General features: G+C 48.5%; 1 protein-coding gene across 1 annotated transcript in view; it reads left to right on the forward strand.

The window, feature by feature from the left end:
- Positions 1–1,816: 1,816 nt before the first annotated feature.
- Positions 1,817–26,880, forward strand: part of LOC134434665 (olfactory receptor 14J1-like) — a gene marked incomplete at its 5' end in the record, with an annotated part of 54,690 nt that continues 29,626 nt past the window's right edge. Inside the window, one exon of the mRNA XM_063183304.1 lies at positions 1,817–2,434. Coding sequence (XP_063039374.1) covers positions 1,817–2,434 — 618 coding nt within the window. The remainder of the gene's footprint in view (positions 2,435–26,880) is intronic.

Here is a 26,880-nt window from a genome sequence, read left to right on the forward strand (position 1 = left end):
CAGCAGGGCTGGGGCACTGCCTGCAGCCACCCTGGGCACAGCACAGAGGCACAGAGAGCTTCAATCAGTCAGGGATGGGAAGGTGCTGAGAAGTGCCTGGGACAGAATCTCTGCCAGCCCTTGGCACAGGAACCTCTGGCTGCAGGACAATGCAGCTGCAGCTCCTGGAGCCATCTCCTAAAGCTGAAACATCGCAATGCCTAGAGACCCTGTGAGTACTACTTTGGGTATTTCTGGTGCAGGGGAGGTGAAATGCTCGTGAAGGTCTAAAATGCTGAGGGGTTCTGATCAGTCATACAATATTTCCAAGATAATGATTTTGGCAAAAAAAGGACATGTCCTAATACTTTGTACTCAGTTTCCTACTAGTGGAGATTGGCAGGGAGGAGAGATAAATATTAAAGGTTGATTATGATTTTTGACAAATACCTGAGACATCTGAACTGTTACTTTAAGTGATCAATAAGTTCACAGAGATTTGTGGTCTGTGAGTGCTGGCAAGGAGTGATCAGGTACAGGGAAACACCTGCAGGAGGGAAATATCCAGGAAGCAAAAGGAAGATCAGGCAAGGAGAGAAAACAATACCCAGAGATGCTGTGGCAGGGAGAGTTTAGAGATGTGCACAGGATCCCCTCCAGTGCAGCCCCTCCCTCTGAACAAGCCCCCTCCCTCCTGTGCCCCCAGCCAAGCCTCTGCTCTCAGGGCTGGGGCTTCAAGGCCTGCAGCCCTTCCTTTGCAGGCAGAGCTGCAGCAGAGCTGTGGGGCAGCTCTGCAGCCCCGGGCCCAGTTCCCTCTGCAGAGAACAGGGCTGGGAGCAGCTGCCCAGCCCTGGGGGCTCTGGAGGGGGCACAGCTGGCTCAGGATGATGCTGTCCCCAGTGCCCAGCTCTGGGCAATGCTGTCAGTGCAGCCAGGGAAGGAGCTGCATCTTCCTCCATCCAATGCCATCATAAGGACACTTGGAAGTGTCCCTGAGATCTCAGTCCAAGCTGGGAGCTTCAATCCAGGGTGCAAACGTGTCCTAGAGCATCTCTGAGTTATGAGATTGATGGGGAAAGGCAGAGGTGTTGTGACACAGAAAATGCTGCTGGGTTGGTGAAATGAGCAAAGTGAGTCCTTGGCTACAAATGTGGAGCTGGGCTGTGGTGGATGCATCTGCTCTCAGCAGTAGGTGGTGGCATTCTAAGGGAAGCATAAGAATGTGCTCACCTTCCACCTGAGAAAGTTTAAAGCCCAAAGAAACTCTGAACAGGTCAGAATGACAGACCATCTCTCCTCAGTCTGCATTCATCACCTTGACCCAGGGAACTCACTCTGTTCTCCCTGAGGGCCTCAGACACTCTTATGGTTTGATATCCAAAACTACCAGCAGAGACATGGGGGGAGCTTATGAAGAAAACCTCAGAACTCTTAAAAATTAAAGACAATGTCTGTGTGTTACAGAGGAGGATGTATGGGAAATGGCCTTGATTTTGTTTACAGGTACCTCCCCAAAGTCTTTACTGTCCTTTCTCCATGAACAGGTCCCAATGTGCAGCCCCAGCAAATGTCCAACAGCAGCTCCATCAGGCATTTCCTCCTGCTGGCATTGGCAGACACGCGGCAGCTGCAGCTCCTGCATTTCTGCCTCTTGCTGGGCATCTCCCTGGCTGCCCTCCTGGCCAACGGCCTCATCATCAGCACCGTAGCCTGCGGCCACCACCTGCACACGCCCATGTTCTTCTTCCTGCTCAACCTGGCCCTCACTGACCTGGGCTCCATCTGCACCACTGTCCCCAAAGCCATGCACAATTCCCTCTGGGATACCAGGAACATCTCCTACACTGGATGTGCTGCCCAAGTCTTTCTGATTTTTTTTTTTCTTGCAACAGAGCTTTCCCTTCTGACCATCATGTGCTATGACCGCTACGTGTCCATCTGCAAACCCCTGCACTACGGGACCCTCCTGGGCAGCAGAGCTTGTGCCCACATGGCAGCAGCTGCCTGGGCCAGTGGCTTTCTCTATTCGCTGCTGCACACAGCCAATACATTTTCCCTGCCCCTGTGCCATGGCAATGCCCTGGGCCAGTTCTTCTGTGAAATCCCACAGATCCTAAAGCTCTCCTGCTCCAAATCCCAAGTAAGGGAAGTGGGACTTCTTGCTGTCAGTGCCTGTCTGGTATTTGGCTGTTTTGTGTTCATTGTTTTCTCCTATGTGCAGATCTTCAGAGCTGTGCTGAGGATCCCCTCTGAGCAGGGACGGCACAAAGCCTTTTCCACCTGCCTCCCTCACCTGGGTGTGCTGTCCCTGTTTATCAGCACAGCCACATTTGCCTATTTGAAGCCTCCCAACATTTCCTCCCCATCCCTGGATCTGGCCCTGTCAGTTCTGTACTCGGTGGTGCCTCCAGCCCTGAACCCCCTCATCTACAGCCTGAGGAACCAGGAGCTCAAGGCTGCAGTGTGGACACTGATGACTGCATGCTTTCATAAACATTAAACTGCTGGGCAATATCTGCATATGACTTGTAATCAAAGTCATCTTCACTACTTCTTTTTTGCTTAAGTGTGGAGGTTCTTTTCCTTTGTTTTATGTTTAAATATAGTCCAGAAAAAATGTCGTTGTTTCTGCCATTTCCCTTTTTTTTTCTCTCTCCAACTTGCCTGTGGCCACAGACTCTGTCAATGAGGGGCTGCACTCTGGGCGACTTTAAAGTAAATAAAGGAACTCCCAGCCAAGTTTTCTGCAGAGATGCCCTTTTGTTGCCTTCTCTGGAGCTGCAGCAGCAATGTCTGTGTGCAGAGCTGGGGGCAGATCAGGGCTGGCACAGTAGCAGTGCCCAGCAGCAGCAGCACTTTGTGTTGCCAGTGCTGCTGCCGTGGCCCTGCCCCGCTGCCCTGGTGGCCCTGGTGTCTCTGAAGGGCCTGAGTGCTCTCAGGGCCGGGCACAGCCCTGGGGGTGGCAGTGCCAGGGCTGCAGCAGGGACAGGCCATGGGCACTGCTGGGGAAGCGCTGATGCCTCAGCCCAGGGCCTGGGGGCTCCAGGCTCCTTGCCCAGGCTCTCTCAAGAACACACCCAGGCCAATGCTCAGCACAGAAAAGCCCCGTGAAGAGCCCCAGGCTGGCCGTGGGCAGGCTGAGGGCAAACAGCATGGCTGAGGCTCTGCAAGGGCCCTGGGGCAGATGGGAAGGAACAGCAGAGCAGGGGCTGATCCATCCCCAGTGCGCTGCACAGCCCAGGGCAGCGTCCCAGAGCATCCTCATGGAGCTGCCAACAACATCCCTCCTCTGCAGCCCTGGCCTCTCCCCCAGCTCACACAGGTGCCCCATCCTTGCAGGCACAGACACGGCAGCACTGGCTCAGCAGCCCCTGTTTGCATTGCACACAGCAGGGGGAGCACCCCCATGGTGTTGGTGTGGGGACATGAACCTGAGGGAGCACAAATGCCATCAGCCCCTGGGGCCACTGCAGACGCTGTTGCTCAGAGCCAGGGCTGCCTGACAGCCACCCCCAAACTGCCCTGAGCATTTCCTCTGCTTCACATTTGCTTTCTTTACTCTTCCTGATACAAATTTCTTCTAATTCCCCACCCCAGGGGACCCAGAACTCGACACAGCACTTGAGGTGCTGCCCAACCAGTGCCCAGCACAGGGGAACAATCCCTGCCCTGCTCCTGCTGGCCACACCATTCCTGATCCAGGCCAGGAGCCATTGGCCTTCTTGCCCACCTGGCCACATTGCTGCCTCATGTCCAGCCTGCTGTCCATCAGTCCCTGCAGGTCCTTTTCTGCCTGGCTGCTCTCCAGCCACTCTGTCCCCAGCCTGTAGCGCTGCAGGGGTTGTTGTGGCCAAAGTGCAGGACCCGGCACTTGGACTTGTTAAACCTCACACTGTTGGATTTGGGCCCTGGATCCAGCTTGTCCAGGGCCCTGTGCAGAGCCCTCCTACCTCCATCCTCCATCAGATACACACTCACACCCAGTTTGGTGTCATCTGCAGATTTGCTGGTGTTGGACACAATCCCCTCATCCAGACCATTCCATGCACCCATCCTGTGGGTGCCCTGTGATGGCACTCAGGGTGATCTGTTCCAAAACCTTGCCAGGCACCCAGGGCAGGCTGACAGGCCTGGAGTTCCCCAGATCCTCCTTCCAGCCTTTCTTGTGTATGGGCTCACACTGGCACCTCCAGTCCCCTGGGACCTCCCTGCTGAGCCAGCACTGATGGTAAATAATGGAGAGCAGCCTGGGGAGCTCATCCACCATCTCCCACATCCCCCTGGGATGGATCTCATCTCCTCCTAGAGACACCTGTGAGCATCTGAGTGGCTGAGCAGGTCCCCAGCTGCTTCCTTCTGGATTACAGGGGCTGTTCTGCTCCCTGTGCCCATCCACCAGCTCAGGAGAATACTTTTCTTGAGGACAACTTGACTTATTCTTGAAAACTGAGGCAAAGACGGGGTTAAGTACCTCAGCCTTTCCCTCATATTTGGTAACCACATCTCCCCTAATAATGAATGGAGATTGTCCTTGTACCTTGTTTTGCCATTAATGTACTTATAGAAACACTTTTATTATTCTTCACAGATGTGGCCTGGTTAAGTCTTAAGCTTTCACCTGTCTAATTTTCATTTTGCATGAGCTAACAACATCCTTAAACATATCCTGAGATACCTACCTCTCTGTCCGAAGGTAATGCACGTTCTGTTTTGTCCCAAGTTCCTGCAAAAGGCCCATCACATACAGAATGTCACCTGTTGGCTAAAGCACGCCTCAGAGGAGGAAAATACAAGAGTCTATAAATTAAAAGAGGGAAAGCAAGCTAGTAAAGTAAAAGAAGAAGAGGCTGGGAAGGCTAACAAAAATTGGGACCTCCTTGACCACTTAATTCACCCTACCCTTGCAGTACCTCAAATCCTTCCTCCAATTCCTCTTGCTGTGGAACCAATTCCTCCTCCTCTCCCAGCTGTCATTCCTTTACCACCTCCTAACCCAGTTATACCTCCAACACCTTCCCCTCAACCCTCTCCTTACTCTCTTTACCCTTCACTACTGTTCCCTTACCTCTGCCATCTCATGCACCCCTTATTCACCAGCAAGTTCCGGCTCTGCCTCCCCCAGCACAAATGAGAAGCCAAACAACATCTCAGAATCTCATGCCCAAGAGTGAAGTTAACCAGTCAGTCTCCACAGCTGATGTTGTAACACCCGGTCCAAAGTGGGTAAAGTGGAAAAATTGTTCCCCCTCAGAGAAGTTCCCATGTGCAGGGTGGCCAGTGAGATTGGATTTGTAAATGCTCCCTTGACTGCATCCAAATTTTGAAATTTTAAGAAAGAATTGCAAAATTTAGTGGAAGACCCAGTAGGAATAGCAAATCAAATTAATCCATTTTTAGCCCCCAATATTTATATATGGGGAGAATTGAACTCCACCTTTAACATCCTGTTTTCCCCAGAAAAGACTCGATTAATAAGAACTGCAGGAATGAAAATTTGGGAGCAAGGAAACCAACCCAGGCCCCCAGGTGACAAAAAAAAATGCCTTTACTGGAGCCTGACTGGGACCCTAATCAAGAAGAGGGGAGAAGGAACATGAGAGATTACAGGTCCCTGATGACCAGAGGGATGAAAGAATCAGTCCCTAGAGTGAGTAATACCAGGTTAGGGTTTGACGGCACCCAGGAAAAAGATGAGACCCCAGCACCATGGCTTAATAGGCTAAAGCAAAACTTCCAGATTTACTCTAATGTTGACCCAGACAGCCCAGAAGGCCAATCTTGGGTTCCCTGCAGTCAGGGATGACCCCAAGAATCCTTTTTTCTCAGCCTGATGTTTCTAAGAAGGAGTCTGAATTCTTCGGCTCTGGTTTCCAAGGTTGTTTATTGTTTCTTATCTATAACATTTTTTCTCTGGCCTGCCGAGATGTTTTTAGCAGGTCAGACAGAGGCACACTCCCCATCCCAGGGCTGGTGTCTACATTTTATACTATGAACTACGTGTACTTTATTTATCATTATTTCCCAATACCTATCACCTATGTTAGACAGTCTACTTCTACTCTAAACCAATTCTAAAATGCCACCATCACCAAGAACATGGAGACTAAGAAGAAGAAGGAAGAAGAACAGGACAACATCCACGTCCCTCCATCTTGCCTCCTAGACCTCTATATAAAAATCCCCAAAATACCATTTTATACCCTCTGACAGATTCATTATCATTCTACTTAAATGTTGTGACTTGTAATTCTTCATACAAAGGTGGTAATTTGCTCCATGGGTTAAGATCAAAATCCCAGGTGTCTTTGGCTTCCTGCCAGGACTCCCCAGCCCGCTGCCAGGGATCCCCAGCCCCCTGCCAGGGGCACATGTCCTCCAGGGCACCCAGAGGTGTGTCCTGGGTTCCGACAGGCCAAGTCCTTCTCAAGGTACAATTTGTCACTACATCCTGGCAAGATATCAGATGAAAGTTAGAAAGAATAGAGGACTGGCAGGAAAAAAGTATTACTGAACTGCTGTGAGAAGCCATAAGAGTGTATATAGAAAGAGAAGAAGAAAAGACAAAAAATAAAAATTAAAATGATGGTAGCCCTAGCCAGAGAAAGTGTGGGAGCCAACGAATACAGGCCAGTAGAACCACTTAGAAGGGACAAAGGTTTTATTGGACCAAAATAATTGGAGAAGAGTACTGTATATCTAGGAAAGGGAAAATATAGAAAACACCAGTAGGAGAAATGTCCTGTAAGGTATTCAAAAGTAAAACATCCAGTAGCTAGATGGATCCCTAGGGAGCCCAATAAATACTGGTCCATTGGGAGGAAAGAAATGGGGTGTATCTACCAGGAAGGATCTAAATTCCATGAGTGTACTGGAAAAGGAATAAACCCAGTCTAGGGAGTGAGAGAAGTACCCAGGTACTGGGAATTTCCAATGACTATCACTGATGCTTCCTGGAAAGCTCCAGAAAACCTGGTTTGGATATGTGGGAATGTGGCTTACACTGAATTACCCAGGGAGTGGAGCAGCACTTGCACTATTGGAATTATTAAACCGTCATTTTTCTTACTCCCAAAAGAGTATGGATCGAACCTAGGGGTCCCAGTATGTGATGATTTGAACAAATCTAGCTGACCAAAAAGAAACAGAATTGAAATTGAAGGATCACAGACATGAAAAAACACACTATGGACCCCCCAGGAAATAATTTGCACTTATGGACCAGTGACCAAGGCTCAAGATGGGTCCTGGGGACACCGGACCCCAATTTATACGGGGTTAAATCAGATTCTGAGATTACAAGCAGTACTCGAGATGGTATCGAACTGAGCCTCTCTAGCTTTAGACCCCATAAATGACCAACTATCCCAGACTAGAACTGTGGTGTATCAAATGAGACTAGCAGTAGATTATTTACTAGCCCATGAAGGAAGCACATGTGGAAAATTTAACTCCTCGAGTGCTGATTAGAAATGGATTACCGCAGTGAATTAATTAGAAATATCTCAAAGGAAATCTGGAAGTTAGCTTATGTTGGAACACAAGAGTGGACCCCTACATTCGATACCAGCTAGTGGGACAATTTCTGGTCATTAAAAGGAAACTGGTGGGAAAAAAAACCTTTTTCATCTATGTGAAATTGCTGGTTGGATCCTCCTACCTTGCATGCTCCCCTGTATAATCTGAGTTGTAACATCTGCTGTACAAGCAAGTTTAACGATACCAAAAGAGCTTAATAAAAAAGAAGTAAAAGTAATCATGATATTGAATGATCAAGAACGTGAAGATGCCAAGCAAATTTACAACCAGTATTAAAAATTGTACTTCAAGAAGAAGTAATTGCTGAATGATGCAGGCTTGAGCCCAATTGAACAATTAGAGGGGGAAATAGTAGAGAATCGATTATAAAGGAGTTGATATAAAGTTCATTGTTAAAGGAGTTAATATAAAGTTCCAATGTTAGTTATAGATTGTTTGTTGAATGTTTAATAGTTATGTCAAGTTCCAATGCTAGTTAAAGGATTTATAATTATGTAAATCCCCTCAGTGTCAGGTGTTCCCCCCACTGCTCCTGTCAGCGTTCAGAAGCACATAATCATGAGAATGATTCTATGCAGGTGCTTTTATTGAAGAGCTCTGGGTGTCAGGGGTACAAACCCAAATCTGTCTCCGACATGCATTCAGGATGAACATGTTTTTACATTCAATCCTTATATAACTTTCTTGTTAATTATTAAACTTATATTCTTCTATTGTATACATAGATTTCAGCCAAGCATGGCTCCTCGTGACGTCCCCCCTCAAACATCTAACATAGTTTCTCATGATTTTTCTTATGATTATACAATAAATATATTTAATTACTAAACAATCATCACATTGAACAATTATATCATTTATCATATATTGCTTAAGTAAATGCAATTTCACATGATCTGGCAAACACAAAGCCTAACATTTTCAGAGTCTATTTTTCACATTTTTCTCGGGCCCTCCAAAGTCTAACTTCTTTCTACTTCCCCGAATTTTATGATTTTAAAACCTTATACTATCACTCCCACTCTCATCTAAGATGTTGAACCACCCGACACCATAAAGAAGAGGACTGTGTCACATAATAACCAAATATGAAAATCCCATAAGACCAGGAAGAAAAGAATGACCTAACAAAAACCCCTAGAACAATGACCCACCATGCAAATGAAGAATTAAAATAGCACCTCTTACCAGAGAAAACATAATACAACATCAGGACCGTGGTCAGAGCTTTTTGCCTTTGTCACCCTAACCAGAACAGGCCAAGAGCAGCACAGGGACCATGGACCTGAAACCAGCAGTGCCTACCCAGAGACTCTTGAAAGGAGAGAAAACCCAGCCAAGCCGGGCCTTGCCCAGCACTGCAGTTCCCTGCCCAGAGCCTTGGGCTCCCTGCAATCCTGGCCTCAAGGATCTGCTCTCACCAGGCCCTGGGCAGCCTTGGGCACTCCCTGCCCTCGCTGGGGCCCAGCCATGCTCCAAGGCACTTGGAGTTTTGCTGCTGACTCCTTGAGCAGCTTCTCCATCCTTCTCTGTGTGCCTGAGGCTCCAGGAGCCAGCCCCAAATCCAGCGTGGAGCTGATTAAAATACAGAAAGCCCTCAGGAGCTCTTTGTCTCCCTTCCATTGTCTTCCAGTCTCCAGGGCTTGTGCAGGGATTGGAGTCAGTTTGGAGTTCTCTTCAGGAGGGAGATTCCAAAGTGCACATAAGGATTTTTGGTTTTAGTCAAGGAAATATTTTTTTATTTTTATTTCAGAGAAGAGGGGACAGAAGCATTCCTCAGGTGATCTTGATGCTGAATGTCTCCTTAGGAGGTCTGGGCAGGGAGAAGAATGAGCCCCTTGCAGGCTGAGCCTGTTTGGACAAGCTGTTTCTCACCTCAAACCTCACCATATCTCACATCACAAAACATGAAAAAAATTTAAGCATTTTTCTTCTAAATAAAATTTAATTAAGTAACAGAATTATATTTATATTATTCTAATTATGATAGTATTATTCAATATTTTACTACCTAATTTTTATATTTATATTTAAAAATCAATACAATTTTAGCAACCAAAAAAATTATTTCTCATTAGTTCAAAGTAAACACAATACCGTTCATTAATTAATTAAGCTTTATTGGCTATTTATTTCTTCCTCTTTATGGTAACTAATAATATTTGTAGTCCTTTTGGCACCATTTTTATAAACTTTTTCTCTAATAGGGTCAAGGGGCGGCACTTTGGGGTCCATGGAGACATTTCTGGGGCCCAAATGGGGCAGTTTTGGGTATGGGGAGGGAATTCAGAGAGAACTTGAGGGTCTGGAGGACACTTGGGGGAGCCGGGTGGGCACTTGGAGGGGCACTCAGGGATTCTGAGGGACAGTTCGGAGTGCGGGGAAGCACTTGGGGGTCAAGGAGGGCCCTTGGAGGTCAGGGAGGGGAATTTGGGGCCCTTCGGGATCCGGGCGGGCCCTTGGGGGACTCCAACGGGGCGCTCAGGGGAGCAGGGGGTGATGGGAATTGTAAGCACGGGTATCGAAGGGTTAAACGGGGTCGCGGAGCATCACGGGAGTTCTAGGCGCAGCTGCAATGGCTCTCGGTGAGGCGCGGAGCATGATGGGAGCTGTAGTCCCAGAAGTGGTTCAAACACGATGTTTGGGGGTCCAGGAAGGCTCTTGGGGCACACTTCTGTGTCCAAGCCGCGACTTGACGACCTTGGGGGAACTTAAATGGTTTGGGAGCACTTGCAAGGATCTCTGGGTGTTCCAACCGGGCTTCTTGGAGCGCGGGACACGGCAGGATTTTTTGGCACGGGACTGTGTTCTGAGGGGCTCTGGGGCCGCGGGAGATGAGAGGAAATGAATTCCCAGAAGTGGCTGTACCGGGCATCTGTGGGGTTGGGAGCACTCAGGGGATCCGGGGACGCTTTTGTCCGAAATGGGCGCGGAGGGGGCACTGAAGGATACTGGAGGGTCTGGTGGACACTTAGGGAACATATGGGGGCGGATCCCGCGGTTCTGTGGAGCGCGGGACCTGACGGGCTTGTAGTCCCGGCTGCAACGGTGCTATACCCGGCCACGGTGCATGATGGGAGTTGTAGTCAAAAATAAAAGATGGCGTCCATCGAGGTACCGCCCCCAGGCCCAGATCTCTGGCGCTGATAGGCTGCTGGAAGTGATGGGCGGGAGCCTCGGCAAATGGTTTGTGGAGGAGGAGGGAACAACCCATGCACCAGCCTCCACTCCATCCCAGTACAGCCCATTTCAACCCAAGTAGAACCCAGTACAAACCCAGTATCCCTCCAATCCCTCCAGGTACAGCCCAGTCCCTCCCAATACGCCTGAGTTTCTTCCCTGTCCCTTTCAGTTTCCCCCCAATGTCATGCACAGGATGCACCAGTGTCCCCAGCCTTCCCCGCAATGTCCCCAGTGTCCCCAGTATCGCTAAGTATCACTCCCAGTATATCCTGGTACCTTCCAGTATGTCCCAGTGTACCCTCAGTGTCCATCCCAATCCACCCAGATTCCCCCTCAGCATTCCTTGCGTCCCCAGTTTGCCCCAGTCCTCCCCAGTGTCACTCCCAGTATGTCCCAGTCCTCCCCAGTGTTTCCAAGGTCAGTTTCATTTCTCATGGTGGCCGTGGCAGCCAAACCCAGCAGTGGGGTCAGTGCAGTGCCCATGGCCACAGCCCCTTGCAGGGGCCCAGTGCAGCTTGGGCTGATGATCCACCCTCACAGCTGGCCCAGGGCAGCTCTGCAGTGCCTTCGGTGGCACCTGGGGCTGGCACACACCTGAGCAGTGTGTCTGTTTGCACTGGCGAAACTCAGCAGTTTCAGATTACTTTTAAAAACCCCAAAAAATGTGAAAACCCCTCTTAGGCTGGATGCAGCCAGCTCTCCAAGCACAGCAGGGCCCAGGGCAGTGAGGACAGACCGGATGGGGCTGGGCAATGAGGAGCAAGGTTGTCCAAACTGGGTCAGAGCTCCAGGCACAGCTTCTGTGAGCAGGCCAGAGCTGCTGAGGGGAGACCCTGGGTCAATATCAATCACAGAATTCTGCAACCATATCTGCTCCAAAGAGAAATAAAATAAAATACTTCCTTTAAAATAGGAATGTGTATTTTTTACAAGGTGTTTGAAATCTTTCTCCATAACAGGACTTTGATAATTTTAATGACACTCTCGGGGCTTTGCTGTTGTTTACGTCAGACTCAGTCCCTGAGAGTGTCTTCAAAAAACTTCTCAAGAACTCAAAGTTAAATTTAAACTCCAAAATTTCTTGAAGTTTTAATGGCTCCCACTGAGGAAACGACTGAGCAAGTGTCCCCAGGTTCCAGTTAGAGCAGAACGCTGGAGGAGGTGATGACAGCTGGGGACAAACAAGGCAAAGGTGTCTCTGGTGCTGAGCAAAGCTGGATGTGTTTGAGGAATGCAAAGGGCCAAGGCCTGAGCCCCAGGCCCTGGCCAGGCAGATCCCATCCCTCCCTCCTTGCTCAGGGCTCTTGCCGGGATGGGCACTGGCATGTGGGGATGTGCAATGCCAAGGGCAGGAGCATGGGGCGGCCCCTGCCAGGCTGCTGAGCAGGGACAAGGAGGCCATGAGGCCCCAGCCCTGCAAGGGTCACTTGTCTCCTGCTCCTGCCTCAGGCCCAGGGCCAGCAGCCATGGCCAAAGTGCTGCCCAAGTTGGCTCTGGCAGGGCCAACTGGTAGAATTACATGTCCATGTGAGATTGAGGGTTATGCCTCCTAGACCTCAGGCCTGAATAAATGATACCCTCTGAAATAGCAAATGAGTGTTAAGGAGCCTTATTCTGATATTTAAGAGATTTGCTGACAGCGGGGCCTCATAGAAGCAAGGAGTCAGCTGTGACACTGTGCAAACTCATGGAACAAAGGGTCCATGGTGACACAGCAGAACCCCATGGAACCAAAATCCATTTTGGCACATTGGGGCCACATTGAACCAATGGCCTGTTGTGATACTGCGGATCCAAGGAGACCATTGTGACCTGAGAAATCTCTTGGAACCAAGGGGCCATTGTGACACAGCAAGGCCTGGTGGAACCATGGGTCCATTGTGACACAGCAGAACCTCACGGAACCAAGGTGACCGTGTCCTACTGCAGAACCTCATGGAACAAAGGGTCCATGGTGACACTGCAGAACCAAGGAGACTGCTACTGGCAGTGTGAGAGCTCATGGAACCACAAGTCCATTGTGACACAGCTAGGCCTCGTGGAGGCAAGGGGCCACTGTGACACTGCAGATCCAAGGAGACTGTGGAGAGTATTATTAATAATTGGTTAGCTGAGAAAGGCCATACTGACATAATGCCGCTGGTTAAGCTGAAGGAGAAAAGTCAGCAGTCAGCAAGCTGAAAGGAAAAGTCAGCTGTGACCTTGCTGCAACATGAGGATGGGGAGTAGAGATTAGTCCTGAATATATCCTAAGAATATGTAGAAAGTATCAAAAGTAGAACCATAGGAATGTAGAAGTAGGCGTAGGTGCTGATATGTAACTGACCAATCCTGAGCTCAAGTTTTGCAATATGTATGAAGCTCATTATTAACTGTATTTAACCCGCCGTACTGATCAATAAAATTGAGCCTGTGATGATCAAATTGATGTCCTGGTTCCCTTCCGTCGACAAATGGTGGAGAATGCGGGCATAACCGAATCTCTGCCCTTTTTCTCGGATTAAAAGGAAAAGGTATTACGCCACGGTCGAGGAAGTTGGGTTTGGGTCCCTGCAGCCGGGACGGTGCCGGAATTTGAAGCACCCTTGATGGTCACAACTGCGAATCAAGCCAATACGTGTCGCAGGAGCCTGGAGAGCTGCAACAGCGCGCGCTGATTAATAGGTATGAATAGGCAAGCGGCATATGATTTATTTACCGCCCATTTAGAGCGGCGTGGGATAAAAGTGATAGATTTAAAAAAGGAGTTACCAGGGTTATTAGCTTATGGCCATGCTAAGGGTATCTTTTCTAATCCTCATACAGTTCATGAGCTAGCAGAGTGGAAGAAGTTTGGGGAAATATTGTGGGATACAGTACTAGACGATGATAAGTCAGCAAAGAAATTCGGGAAGTTATGGCGGGTGGTGTATAACACGTTACTTCAGCAGGTCTCTGAGAGAAAGGCAGCAGAAAGGGCAACAGAAGCTCATAAGAGGATATAGGGTATGGTCGTGAAGATGATCCCCTGGCACCTTCTGTAACTAAGGTACTTATGCCTAAGAGTCCCCAGCAAAGTGGTGTGGAGGATTTTCCTATAGGCGCAGTGGAACCGTCTGCACCTTTTCTGTCAGAGGGGGAGGGCGAGTCGGATGGTGGGGGTAAGAGCAAACCAGCTTTGCCTCCGCCACCAGCTTCAGGCGGGTTGGAAGGTGGGGGTGGGAGCAAGCCAGCTTCGCCTCCGCCGCTACCCCTCAGCGAGCCGGCTCCGGTTACGGCTCCGGTGAGTGGGCATTTCCCCCGCGCGAGCCAGCTCCGGCGGGGGGGTCGCTTCCCCCGCGTGAGCTGACTCCGCTTGAGTCGGCTCCGGTTTCAATGTCAGCTCCAGCGGGGCTTCCCCCGCGCGAGCCAGCCTCTGCTTCACTGCCCCCCCCGCGCGAAACCTCGGTGTCTGCACCGAAGCGCCAGCAGCATAGCACCCTTAAAGAGTCTGATCCCGTCCCAGGGGCGCACCGTGATCCATGGGGGGAGATGGCTAAAGAGAGGAGGGAAGCTTGGGCTGCTTTGGCAAAAGAAGTAATGCAAATGGGGGATGGTGAAGCGGTGGAAATAGCTTCTAGTCTTGCATGTCCAGTTACATACACACCACAGTATGATGCACAGGGGAACCTTACACATAATATAGCAGAATATACTCCCTTAGATTGGAAGCTGTTAACTCAGCTATGTTCTACGGTTAGTCAGTTTGGAGTAAAAAGTGAACCTGTTAGGCAAATGTTAGATTATCTTTTTAATACTCAGATTTTATGTCCTAATGATTTAAGAGGAATAGTTCGGTTGATATTCACTCAGCATCAGCAGTTATTGTTTAATGCACATGACCCATTACATGGAGTAACAGTAAAGGAGCTGATGGGCTTAGAGGCATTTTTAGGTACAGAGGCACAGATGATATCGGGAGCTGATAAACTTAGAGAGTCTATGTGGTTAGTGTGTGCTGCAATAGATATGGTTAAAGAGCCAGGAGGGTTACCGGCTTATATGGGCATTAAACAAGGTAGGGAAGAATCATTTGGAAATTTTATTGATAGAACAGCTACTGCTATAGATCGGGCTGGTGTTGCAGGGCGCTATTGAAGCAGTGTGCCTTGCAAAATAGCAGTCCAGCAACCCAAAGAGTGTTAGCTACTTTAGGGGCAAATTGGACTATTGAGGAAGCATTAGAGCGAATGGCATTAATGCCAACAGCTTCACAGGCATTTATAGCAGAAGCCTTAAACGAATTAGGATTAGGGTTGCAAAAGCATAGTCTACTCAAAATCAGGTGTTAGCTGCTCTTGCTCCTCTCCAAAGCGGCTCACTGGCATTCACGCAAGGAGGTTCAAAACCATTCATCAAGTGTGGCAATGAGGGACAGATACAAGTTGCCACCGTGACATCAGAGACACCAGCTGCTGCCATAACATCGCTGCTACCTCCTGTCTGCAACCTGCAACAACAGGGAGCCTCAGCTTGGACTTATCAGCAGCAGTAGACGTCACACTAATGACGAACCGGCCTGAGAGGATACCCACTGGAGTAAAGGGTCCTCTTATATTAAATGGACAAACATGTGGAGCATTATTGCTGGGACGTTCCTCTATAACTATGTTGGGATTATTTGTTTTGCCTGGTGTTATCGATGCGGACTTTACAGGGGAAATACAAATTATGGCTTACACCCTTTATCCTCCGAATAAAATTACAAAAGGAAAACGCATTGCACAATTGGTACCACTGTCACAAATGACATCAGGAATACAATCATTTACTGGGCACGCACGGGATGAAAAAGGTTTTGGCTCTACTGGTGTTACACTTTTAACTGTGGATTTACAAAATAGACCAAAACAAAAGGTTTAAATTACCTATGGGCATCAAAGCATAACCCTTTATGGATTACTGGATACAGGAGCAGATACTAGCATCATTTCTCCAGAAGCATGGCCACAACATTGGCCTCTATTTCCTTCATCAAACATGCTCACAGGAGTGGGAGGATTTACATTGGCAAGCAGGTCACCGTCTTTGTCTGTGTGCATCGAGAATCAACAAATATCTGCTGTGTTTTCAATTGTTCAACTGCCTCCTACAGTTTCCTGCTTAATTGGAAGGGACATTTTAACACAATTGGGAGTGGTGTTAACTAATCAGCACCCTTTGGGGTAATTGCCATTGCTTGGACTTTCCCCATTCCACTCACCTGGAAAACGGATACACCGGTGATGGTTAAGCAATGGCCATTAAAAGGGGAGAGTCTTATGCATGCCCATGAATTGGTACAGGAACAATATACAAAAGGGCACCTACGATTGTCCACAAGCCCTTGGAATACACCTATTTTTGTAATCAAAAAGAAATCAGGGAAATATCGTTTGATACATGATTTGAGGGCTGTAAATGACCAAATGGAACCAATGGGGGCCTTACAGCCTGGTCTTCCAAATCCAGCTATGATTCCAGAACACTGGCCACTTTTAATTATTGACCTAAAGGATTGTTTTTTCACTATTGGCCTGCATCCTGATGACATGAAGAGATTTGCTTTTACTTTACCAGCAATAAATCGTGGGGAACCAGATAAAAGATTTGAATGGACATCTCTTCCGCAGGGCATGCGCAACTCCCCCACTTTATGTCAGCTTTATGTTGATGCTGCATTACAGCCACTACGTCGTAAATGGCCAGCAACTATAATATATCATTACATGGATGATATTTTGTTTGCACAGCAACAGCCATTCTCCTCTTTACAGATTAACACCATTAAAAATACTCTTGCTGCATATTCACTTGTTATTGCTGCAGAGAAAATTCAGACTACAAAGCCCTGGAAATATTTGGGATGGACTTTGACGGATCAAATAGTGATACCACAAAAATTGGAATTACAATTGGACATTAAAACTCTACATGATGCACAGAAGTTTCTGGGAGACTTACAGTGGCTGAAGCCTATTGTGGGAATACCAAATCATCTATTAGAAGCCCTACGGCCTTTGTTAAAAGGCGTGGACCCTACTACTCCTGTACACCTGACAAAGGAGCATCGTCTTGCCTTGCAGCAAATTAGTAATTGTGTACAGCAAGGGTATGTGTCTCGTTGACAACTCGACCACCCCATTGACCTTACTATTTGGAATAGCCCTTACCACTTGCTTGGTGCTATCTCTCAGTTGCAAAAGAAAACGGGGGAGATACGGGTGTTGGAATGGTTATCACCACCACTACAGCACAAGAAAACAATATCTTCAAAAATTGAACAATTGGCTGCATTAATCAAAAAGGGGCGTCTCAGAATTCTTGAAGTGGATGGTAGGGAACCTGCTACTATTAGATTGCCTATGGAAAAAGAAACCTTGGACTGGTACTTGATAAATTCAAAGAAATTACAAGAAGCATTATTGATGTCACCTGCTAAAATAGAGACTAGTAAATTAGTGCCTAGAGTTTTGCAATGGATGACAGAATGGAACTGGATTACTCGACCTTTGAGAGAAGAAAACCCCATAGAAGGAGCTATTACAGTTTTTACAGATGCAGGAAAGAAATCAAGACGTGCTGCTGTTACCTGGCAAGAAAAAGGACAATGGAAGCATCAACTCCTCACAGCAGACCCTGCAGATAGCTTAAGAACTTTGGAATTGTTAGCAGTAGTATGGGCGGTGTCCAACTTACAGGAGCCTTTAAATGTGGTCACAGACTCTATGTATGTTGCAGGAGTTGTCAAACGAATAGAGGAAGCAGCAATTAAGGAAGTGAATAATAAACGATTGTATGAGTTACTGATACAGTTAAGGAAGGCTTTACGAGAGAGAAATGCAGCGTATTCTGTGATTCATATTAGGAGTCATAAATGGTCTGAAGGTTTAGGAGAAGGGAATGAACGTGCAGATAAATTGGTTACCCTACCCATTGATAATTCTTGTCCTATTGACAAGCACACATTGGCCAGAGAAGCACATAGTAGATATCATAAAAATGCAAGAGGTTTAGCAAAACACTTTGAGCTGAGTTTGTCAGAAGCCAAGGCCATTGTCAGAGCATGTCCAACATGTAGTTATCATAATGGTGGGATAGGTCTAGGCATCGGGGTTAATCGTCGAGGTTTAAAAATAAATGAGAAATGGCAAATGGATGTTACACACATAGCTAGATTCGGTAAGGTCAAGCATGTGCACCACCATAGATACATATAGTCATTACATATGGGCTACGGCTCAGGCAGGAGAGAAAGCTATACAGGTTATCAGATGCCTGTTAAGTTGTGTCGCTGTTATGGGAGTTCCAAAGAGTATCAAAACGGACAATGGTCGAGCTTATGTAAGTGCTAGGGTCCGGAAATTTTTGAATCAGTGGTCTGTTAAGCACGTGACAGGTATTCCACACTCTTCTACTGGACAGGCAATAGTGGAAAGAGCAAACGGTACCCTTAAGCAGTATATTGAAAAACATCAAGATTTGACAGATCCACAAGCATGTTTGGCTAAGGTTTTGTATGTGATTAATCATTTATGCATTTTTGGGGAAGATGATACCCCTCCTGCAATGAAACATCATCCGAGGTCAGGTCAGGAAAATACTAAGGAAACAGAGGTCTGGGTTAAGTATAAGAACCCAAGTACAGGATTATGGGAAAAACCTGCAAAAGTATTATATTGGGGTCGGGGGTATCTTTGTGTTTCCTCACCTACAGGACCTTTGTGGGTGCCTGCTAAGTGGACTAAACCTGTTTTTGATGCAGCCTCTGGTGGATCGCCTTACGGAGGAGGACAAGGAGCGGCTGGGGAAGAAACTGCTTCTAGTCCTACAACCACTACTGTTACAATTGAAGGAGTACTCAGAAGCGGTGGAAAGAGCACTGACACGTCACTACCGGACAGCCCAAGAGTTGATTGGTTTTATTGACTCATTATCAACTTTTCGCTTAACAAATCCAGCGAAAGAACATTGTCTTGACTGTCACAATCCACATTGTGCTGCCTGGATAGCTCTACGTTGTAGGGGTTGTGAAAGAACTTTTTGGATAGAACAATCATTATTGTGGGATTTGTGGTGTCACACTTGTAAACACGAGCACACGTGGGGCAAAAGCTGGCAAGATGAATTAAGGAGACAAACAGGGCAAAACGCATATATAGCTTTAAATCTTTATGAGTCTCCTGAACAGAAAATTCTTGCTTATTATCGATGGGAGGTACAATGTATTGTGAATAGAATTAAGGTTCAAAGTAAATCACGTATAGTTTCTATAAGGTGTAGGAAATTAGTGCCTTTAACACAGCATTCAATTGTAAGACCCTTCAAAGGGGATCCTGATAGGGCATTAGATTGCTGCATTGACAAGTTGCAAAAATTGAGTTTGCAAGTGGCAAGACCGGTAAAATCAAGAGCAGCAAGATTGAAGACAGATAAGAAAAAGAAGACAAAAATGGAACGGTCTCATTTGAATAAGGATATCAGTGATTGCTAATTAATTTTCTATGATTAGAACAATTTTACAGTTGTGGGACCCTCGAGAGGATATAGTTGTTGAGGAGGTTAACGAACAAGAACTACGATTACGAAATAAGATACGCCTTGTATTAAAGAAAGAGCTTGAACTATTAGCCTCATATAGTAAAAAAGCTGAAGAGGCTTTGCGATCACCACCATTGAATTGGTTGCTTTAGATTGAAGAAACAGACTTTTATACTGGTCCTTACTTATATTCACTTCCTTGTTATGTTTGCAAAAGAGATAATGATAAGTGCTATGCATGAGTAGCTTTGCATTTTGCAGATTGTAATCAAGTTTATTGGTATTCACAGAAGTCAGTAGATTATTTATAGTGTGCACCTTGTTTTAGAAGGTAGATTTGAAATTTTATCTGAGTTAGAGGTCTTGAACAAAGTACTGGCCTGCCAGGACGGACAAGATTACAGCTTTTTGAAAGTGCAGAACAAGTAGTTATAGCATATCTTAGATGGAAGTTGCAGGTAATACTTAGAATATTTGAAATTAATAAAGCCTCACGCATCATAGCAGCTCGCTGTAAAGCTGATTTGCCTTCAAACTTACCTCATGCTATACCTGTGAGCAAGGATGCTGATTTAGAATTAGATCAGCATATTCAAAAATTGACTCAGCCTTACAATAGACAATCTAGCAAACCAGGGAAAAGACAGTGAAGAAAAGAAAAACAATGCAAGCAGAAGGAAGAAAAGGAGAAGCAAAGCAAGCAGAAAGAAAAATGAGGTTTGTTTTTGTTGTACTGCTCAATGCTGTAGCAAGTGAAGCAGTAGGAGTAACACACTTTAGTCAACCAAGGGAAAATTTATGGGTAACACTTGCTAATCAAACTAACCAATCATCACTTTGTCTTAGTCTTGGAGGAGTCACTAACCCATTTCGAACATGCCTGGTGGGACTTCCGGTGTGGTCTCCTGGAGAATTTTGCAGTTTGATAAACAATCAAACCTTATGTATGTCTAACATGTCAAACATCACATTGCAGGTGCAACAAGGGTATACTGTAGGTCAGAGTGATGGCTATCGTCAATGCTTACTAATCCAATCACTTAACACCTCTTTGCATTCTCCTCCTGAAGAATTGGATCTTCTTGGAAGTACAAATGCCAGCCTATCTAACACTACAGCTGGTGGATGGTTTAGCTTCAAACTGTCGGGTGCTCAGAATTTAAACCAACCTAAAGAAACATGGGCCACCCTAGATTCATCCCTGAATGTGAGTGAATTCTCTCCACAGCATTACAGTCAATGTAACGGCACAAATATCACAGCACCAATGAAATTCCCCACAGGAATGTTTTTGATTTGTGGAGACAGGGCATGGAATGGTATACCAGCTAAACCACAGGGTGGACCCTGTTTTTTGGGAAAATTGTCACTGTTTCATCCTAATGTGTCCTTGCTAATGCAGCTGAGTCAAAATTCAAACAGGAGAAAATGTAGCATACATGATTTAGACTGCAGCAAGATAGGAGATCCACGGTTTTGGGGCACATTCAAACAGGTGGTGGTTTCAACTATCTTGCCAGGAGGATCTGCCAATAAAGCCATGAATTTAGCAAAACAATTTGGATGCTGGGCAAGGGATGAGCTGAACAAGACATCACAAATTCTAGACATGCTAACTGCAGATGTGCAAAGTGTTAACCATGCTGTTTTGCAAAATAGAGCTGCTGTAGATTTTTTGCTCTTAGCACAAGGGCATGGATGTGAAGAGTTCGAGGGAATGTGTTGCATGAATTTGTCTGATCATTCAGTGTCCATTCACACTAAGATAAAAGAACTGCAACAGGGACTTCACAAACATAAAGAAGAAGACGGTTTAGGAATTGACGAATGGCTTAAAGGCTTAGGACTTGGACCGTGGCTGAGGAACCTTGTGATCTATGCTATAGGACTGCTGGGTGTAATTTTACTATTTTTGCTTATTTTGCCTTGTATCTTTAACTGTATTCAAAACATGGTCAGCCGTACAATAGCAAAAACATGACAAACTAATCTCCTTGCACAAGAAGAAAACGGGGGAAATGTGGAGAGTATTATTAATAATTGGTTAGCTGAGAAAGGCCATACTGACATAATGCCGCTGGTTAAGCTGAAGGAGAAAAGTCAGCAGTCAGCAAGCTGAAGGAAAAGTCAGCGGTGACCTTGCTGCAACATGAGGATAGGGAGTTGAGATTAGTCCTGAATATATCCTAAGAATATGTAGAAAGTATCAAAAGTAGAACCATAGGAATGTAGAAGTAGGCGTAGGTGCTGATATGTAACTGACCAATCCTGAGCTCAACTTTTGCAATATGTATGAAGCTCATTATTAACTGTATTTAACCCGCCATACTGATCAATAAAATTGAGCCTGTGATGATCAAACTGATGTCCTGGTTCCCTTCCGTCGACAGAGACATAAGAAAATATAATTCTGTGATAGATATAATGACAATTAGGTTGTTGTCTAATGTGATATATATTTGAACATCAGAATGTCTGGACAACTCCCTGAAGTTCAAAGCATGAAGCCATTCAGTTGAGAGGCGCTGTAATGACCAGAGAGCATCTGAAGAAGGAAATCTGGGATCAATGGGAAGGTCATAGATCAGGCTGGTCGAGTGAAGAGATGTCCTTAGACATGGCCATTTAAACATGAGAACTGGAAACACTGGAAGGAAGAGGATCATGAAATATTAGACTAAGTGTTGGAGACTAACATAGAGAAGAAGACTGATATTTTTTCCTGGAATCAGTACAAGAATCCAGTAGATCCAGAAAATTCGTGTTCCTTGTGGAAAAATATGCCATCTCCTAAAAGTACTCAAGTGAGTCAGATAATAAAGATTTGCTTGTATATTAGGAAACTAACAGGTATTAAAACCTCTGCCCCTTTACAGGCAGACATCAGCTGTGTGCCCATGAACAGGAAGTGCCACTTGTGCCCTGAGGTGCCCAGCTGGGATTAGATCTCTCAGAGAGCACCTGAAGGAGAGCAGAGCACTTTGCAAGCTGCAGGTCCCTGAAAGCCCTGCAGGGCTCCTGTCCCATCAACATCTGCTCTGCTCCAGTCTGAAACAGGGCCCAGCACGGTGCCGGGATCCTCAGAGAGCTGTGTGCTGGAATTCAATGTCCTCCCCATCTCGCAGCAGCCCTGCATTTCCCTCCTGCAGCCTTGGTCTCCAGCACAGCCATGGAGGCTCTTTGGGCTCTGGACTGTTGCTGCAGCCCCCAAGGGCAGCTGAGCTCTGCCTTTGGCACAGTCACGTCTGGCCAGCACAGGCCATGCTCAGTAATTCCCTGTGTGTGCCTGGCCTTGCTGTCAGCCCCAGCAGCGGCTGCGTGGCCCCTTTGTGGTCCTGTGCTGGCCCATCCATGGTGGCCCAGCCCCTGTGCAGGCCCAGCCCAGGCCAGGAGCATTGCGGCTGGGAACGGCCCCTGTGCTGTGGTGCCCACAGCAGCCTTGGGGCTCTGTGCCCCATGGCCTCCCTGCTGGGCAGCCTCTGCCAGCTCCTGCAGAGCCCAGGGCACCTGTGGGGCTGGCACAGACAGCCCTGCCCTGGGCTCTGCCGGCCTCTGGGCCAGCAGAGAGGCAGCCAGGGCCGGCCATGACCAGGAACAGGCCCTGAGCCCTGCAGGAGGATGGAGCTGGGCCACAGCCAAACTCAGCCCAGGCCAAAGCTGGGCTCAGCAGCCAGGGCTGCCAATGCATGGGGACAGAAGCTGGTGCTCAAAAATGTCCTGGGCCCCTCCCTACTCTGTCCATGCCACCAAGGGCACAGAGCAGCCTCCTCTCTGGGCCACTTGCCTGTTTGCAATGCCTTGCACAGGCGCTGGCCCTGCCCCACAAGGCCTGGCCTGAGTCCTGCCCCTGCACGCTCAGCCAGGCTCAGATGGACACTGATGGTTTCTGGGCCAGGCTCTCTGAGCCCAGCCCAGCTCCCTGCAAGCTCTGCCAGCTGCCCTGAGCTCTGGGCAGCACCAAGGGCCTCTCCCCAGCCCAGCCCAGCCCAGCCGGCTCTGGCCCCAGAGCTCTGCTCAGGCCAGGCTGCTCTGGGCACTGCCCCACGGCCTCAGCGCCTGGCAAGGGCACAGCAGCAGCTGCAGCTGCCACAGGACTCAGCCCCAGCCCTGGGGGAAGGTGCTGGGCCAAGGGCAAAGGAGGCTCCCTGGCCCTGCCCTGCTCCCCTCAGGCTGAGGTGCTGAGAGCTCTGCAGCCCCTGCTGCCATCCCATCTGCCCAGGGCAGCACAAGAGCTCTGGCCTTGGGGCCCTCAAGAGCTGCTCCTGCTCCAGGCCCAAGGCCCATGCCAAAGCTGGGGCAGCTACAAAGCTGTGCCCATTTCTGTTCCTTGCTGCTCTGATGGGGATTGTTTCTCAGCCACTCAGAGTTTGTTGATGAATTTTCCTCCTGCAGAGGCCTCTTCTTTCTTGAGCTCTTCAGTTCAGGAATTCATGGGAAAAGGCTCATAAACATTTGTTCAAAACACCTGAACAAGAAAAGCCACAGGGAATACTCCAGGTTTTCAATTCTTTCGTGGTTAATTAGACACATTTCTGAAGTCTATTCAAACTGAATATACTGTATTGAAAACAATGAAGAGAGAACTGATTTATCCTGTTAAATTTTCTTTTCCTCTTTATAGAGTGATTTCAGCAATGTCCAATTCATATTGACCCCATAACCTTCTAATGCAGTTTGAATAAATATTAAAATCAAGAGCTTTAAAGCTGACGATCAGTAACGCTTTGTCCCCACCACTTACCCACAATTTCCCTCATCCAAGCCCTGAGAATCGTATGGATCAGGAACAGGTAAGATACCATCCCTGGAAGTGTATAAGGAAAGACTGGATGTGGCACTCAGTGCCATGGTCTGGGTGACATGATGATGTTGGGTTCCAGGTTGGACTTGATGCACTCCAAGGTCCTTTGCAGCCTGGTTAATTCTCTGATGATTGTGACACTAAGCAAGGCCCTGGGGAAGCAAGGGGCCATTGTGACACTCAGCAAGGGGCCTGGTAGCACTAAGGGGACAATGGTGACACTGCGTGTGACATGGCACCACAGAGCCAAGGGGCCACTGTGACACTGTGGGACTGAATGGAAGCAAGGAGTCCATGGTGACAGACAGTCTGGGTCCTGCTGGAACCACAGAGGCCACTGGGACACTGTAGGGCCTTGTGGAACCAAGGGGCCATTGTGCCACTGTGGAACCAAGGAGACCCTTGGGAGAGCGTGGGGACAATGGAATCAAGTAGACATTGCAGCATTGCAAGGACTCTGGGAACTGAGGGAACAATTGTGACACTGTGTTGCCCCGTGGAACCAAGGATCCCTGGTGACACAGCAGGATCTTGTGTCGTCAGGGCTCCATTGTGACACTGCAGCACCAAGGAATTCATTGTGGCAATCTGAGGCCTCATGGAACCAAGAGGCCACTGTGACCCTGCAGGGCCTTGTGGAACCATGCAGAGCATTGTGACGGAGCTGGACCTGGTGTCATGATGGGGCCGTTGTGACACTGCAGGCCCCATGGGAGCAAGGGGCCAGTACAGCTCCTCAGGGACTCCTGGAATGAAAGAAACATGTTTGACACCATGGTGGCCCTTGGGACCAAGAGGCCATTGTGACACTATGGAACCAAGGAGAGCATTGCTGCACTGCCAGAGGTCGTGGAACCAAGGATCCACTGTGACACTGCAGGGCCTTGGGGGACCAAGGGCAATTGTGACACTGTGGAGCTCAAGGATCCAAGGGACTTTGTGACACCAAGGGGTCCCATGGAACCAAAGGGACATTGTGACAGCAGGAGGCCTCATGGAATCGTGGAGAAAATTGGGACACTCTGGGGCCCAATGGAACCGTGGTGAAACCAAGATGTCTGGGAGTGTGGATCAGCTGGAGGATAGGAGGGCTCTGTAAAGGGCCCTGGAAAGGCTGGATCCAGGGCCCAAATCCAACAAGGTAAGGTTTAAAAAATCCAAGTGTCAGGTCCTGCACTTTGACCACAACAATCCCTGCAGTGCTACAGGCTGTGGACAGAGTGACTGGACACCAGCCAAGCAGAATGGGACCTGAAGGGACTGATGGACAGCAGGCCGGACATGAGCCAGCAGTGTGCCCAGGTGGCAAAGAAGGCCAATGGCTCCTGGCCTGGCTCAGGAATGGTGTGGCCAGGAGGGGAAGGGCAGTGATTCTTCACCTGTGCTGGGCACTGGTTGGACAGCACCTCGAGTGCTGTGTCCAGTTCTGGGTCCCCCAATTTAGGAAGGCTATGGAGGGGCTGGAGCATGTCCATAGGAGGACAACAAGGCTGGGGAGGAGTCTGGAACACAAGTCCTGTGAGGAGTGGCTGAGGGAGCAGCTGGGGTTGTTTATCCTGGAGAAGAGGAGGCCCAGGGCAGACAAGGCGGTGTCAGGGCATAGGCTGGACTTGATGATCTCCGAAGACTTTTCCAGCCTTGCTGATTCTGGGATTTTACTGGAACCACCCTTGGAGCAGTTGCAGGATGAGCCCTGGGCCTCCTCTTCAGGAGCTCCAGCAGCCCAGGTCCCTCAGCTTCTCCTGCCAGCCCCAAAGCCCATCCTGTCAGTCCTGCAGAGCCTCTGCAGCTCCTCCTCACTGCCCAGAACAGGGAGCCCCAGAGGCAGACACAGCAGCCCAGATGTGCCCCCCTGGCCTGGGGTGCCTCTGGCAAGGGAGCAGCAGGAGGCACTGCAGGAGCCTGCAGACAATTGCTGCAGCACTTGTAGGATGATCCTGCTGCCCAAGGGACATTCCCATGGTGCCAAGTAAGGAACTGCAATGGGGAGTGGGGCCAGAGAGGGAAAGGCAAACAGAGATGGTCTGTTTGCTGGGCAGGGAACAAGGCTGTGTTATCGGAAGAGATTTGTAGTAGGAAGAGTAAAGAAAGTAAAGGTGAAGCCAAGGAAATGCTCAGGGCAGTTTGGGGGTGGCTGCCAGGCAGCCCTGGCTCTGAGCAACAGCGTCTGCAGTGGCACAGGAAACTCCCAGCTGATGGGAACAAACTTTCTGGCTGACTGCCGAGGCCATGACAAAGCTGAGTGGTTTCCCTGGTGTCCCCCAGGCCTTGCTGGCCCCAGGGGCTGATGGCATTTGTGCTCCCTCAGGTTCATGTCCCCACACCAACACCATGGGGGTGCTCCCCCTGCTCTGTGCAATGCAAACATGGGCTGCTGAGCCAGTGCTGCCGTGTCTGTGCCTGCAAGGATGGGGCACCTGTGTGAGCTGGGGGAGAGGCCAGGGCTGCAGAGGGGGGATGTTGTTGGCAGCTCCATCAGGACGCTCTGGGACACTGCCCTGGGCTGTGCAGCGCACTGGGGATGGATCAGCCCCTGCTCTGCTGCTCCTTCCCGTCTGCCCCAGGGCCCTTGCAGAGCCCCAGCCATGCTGTTTGCCCTCAGCCTGCCCATGGCCAGCCTGGGGCTGCTCGTGGGGATTTTCTGTGCTGAGCATTGGCCTGTCCATGTTCTTGAGAGAGCCTGGGCAAGGGGCCTGGAGTCCCCAGGCCCTGGGCTGAGGCGTCAGCGCTGCCCCAGCAGTGCCCATGGCCTGTCCCTGCTGCAGCCCCGGCACTGCCACCCCCAGAGCTGTGCCCGGCACCGAGAGCACTCAGGCCCTGCAGCAACACCAGAGCCAGCAGGG

This window comes from Melospiza melodia, unplaced genomic scaffold (assembly GCF_035770615.1).
Source record: "Melospiza melodia melodia isolate bMelMel2 unplaced genomic scaffold, bMelMel2.pri scaffold_45, whole genome shotgun sequence".
NCBI classification, from domain to species: Eukaryota; Metazoa; Chordata; class Aves; order Passeriformes; family Passerellidae; genus Melospiza; species Melospiza melodia.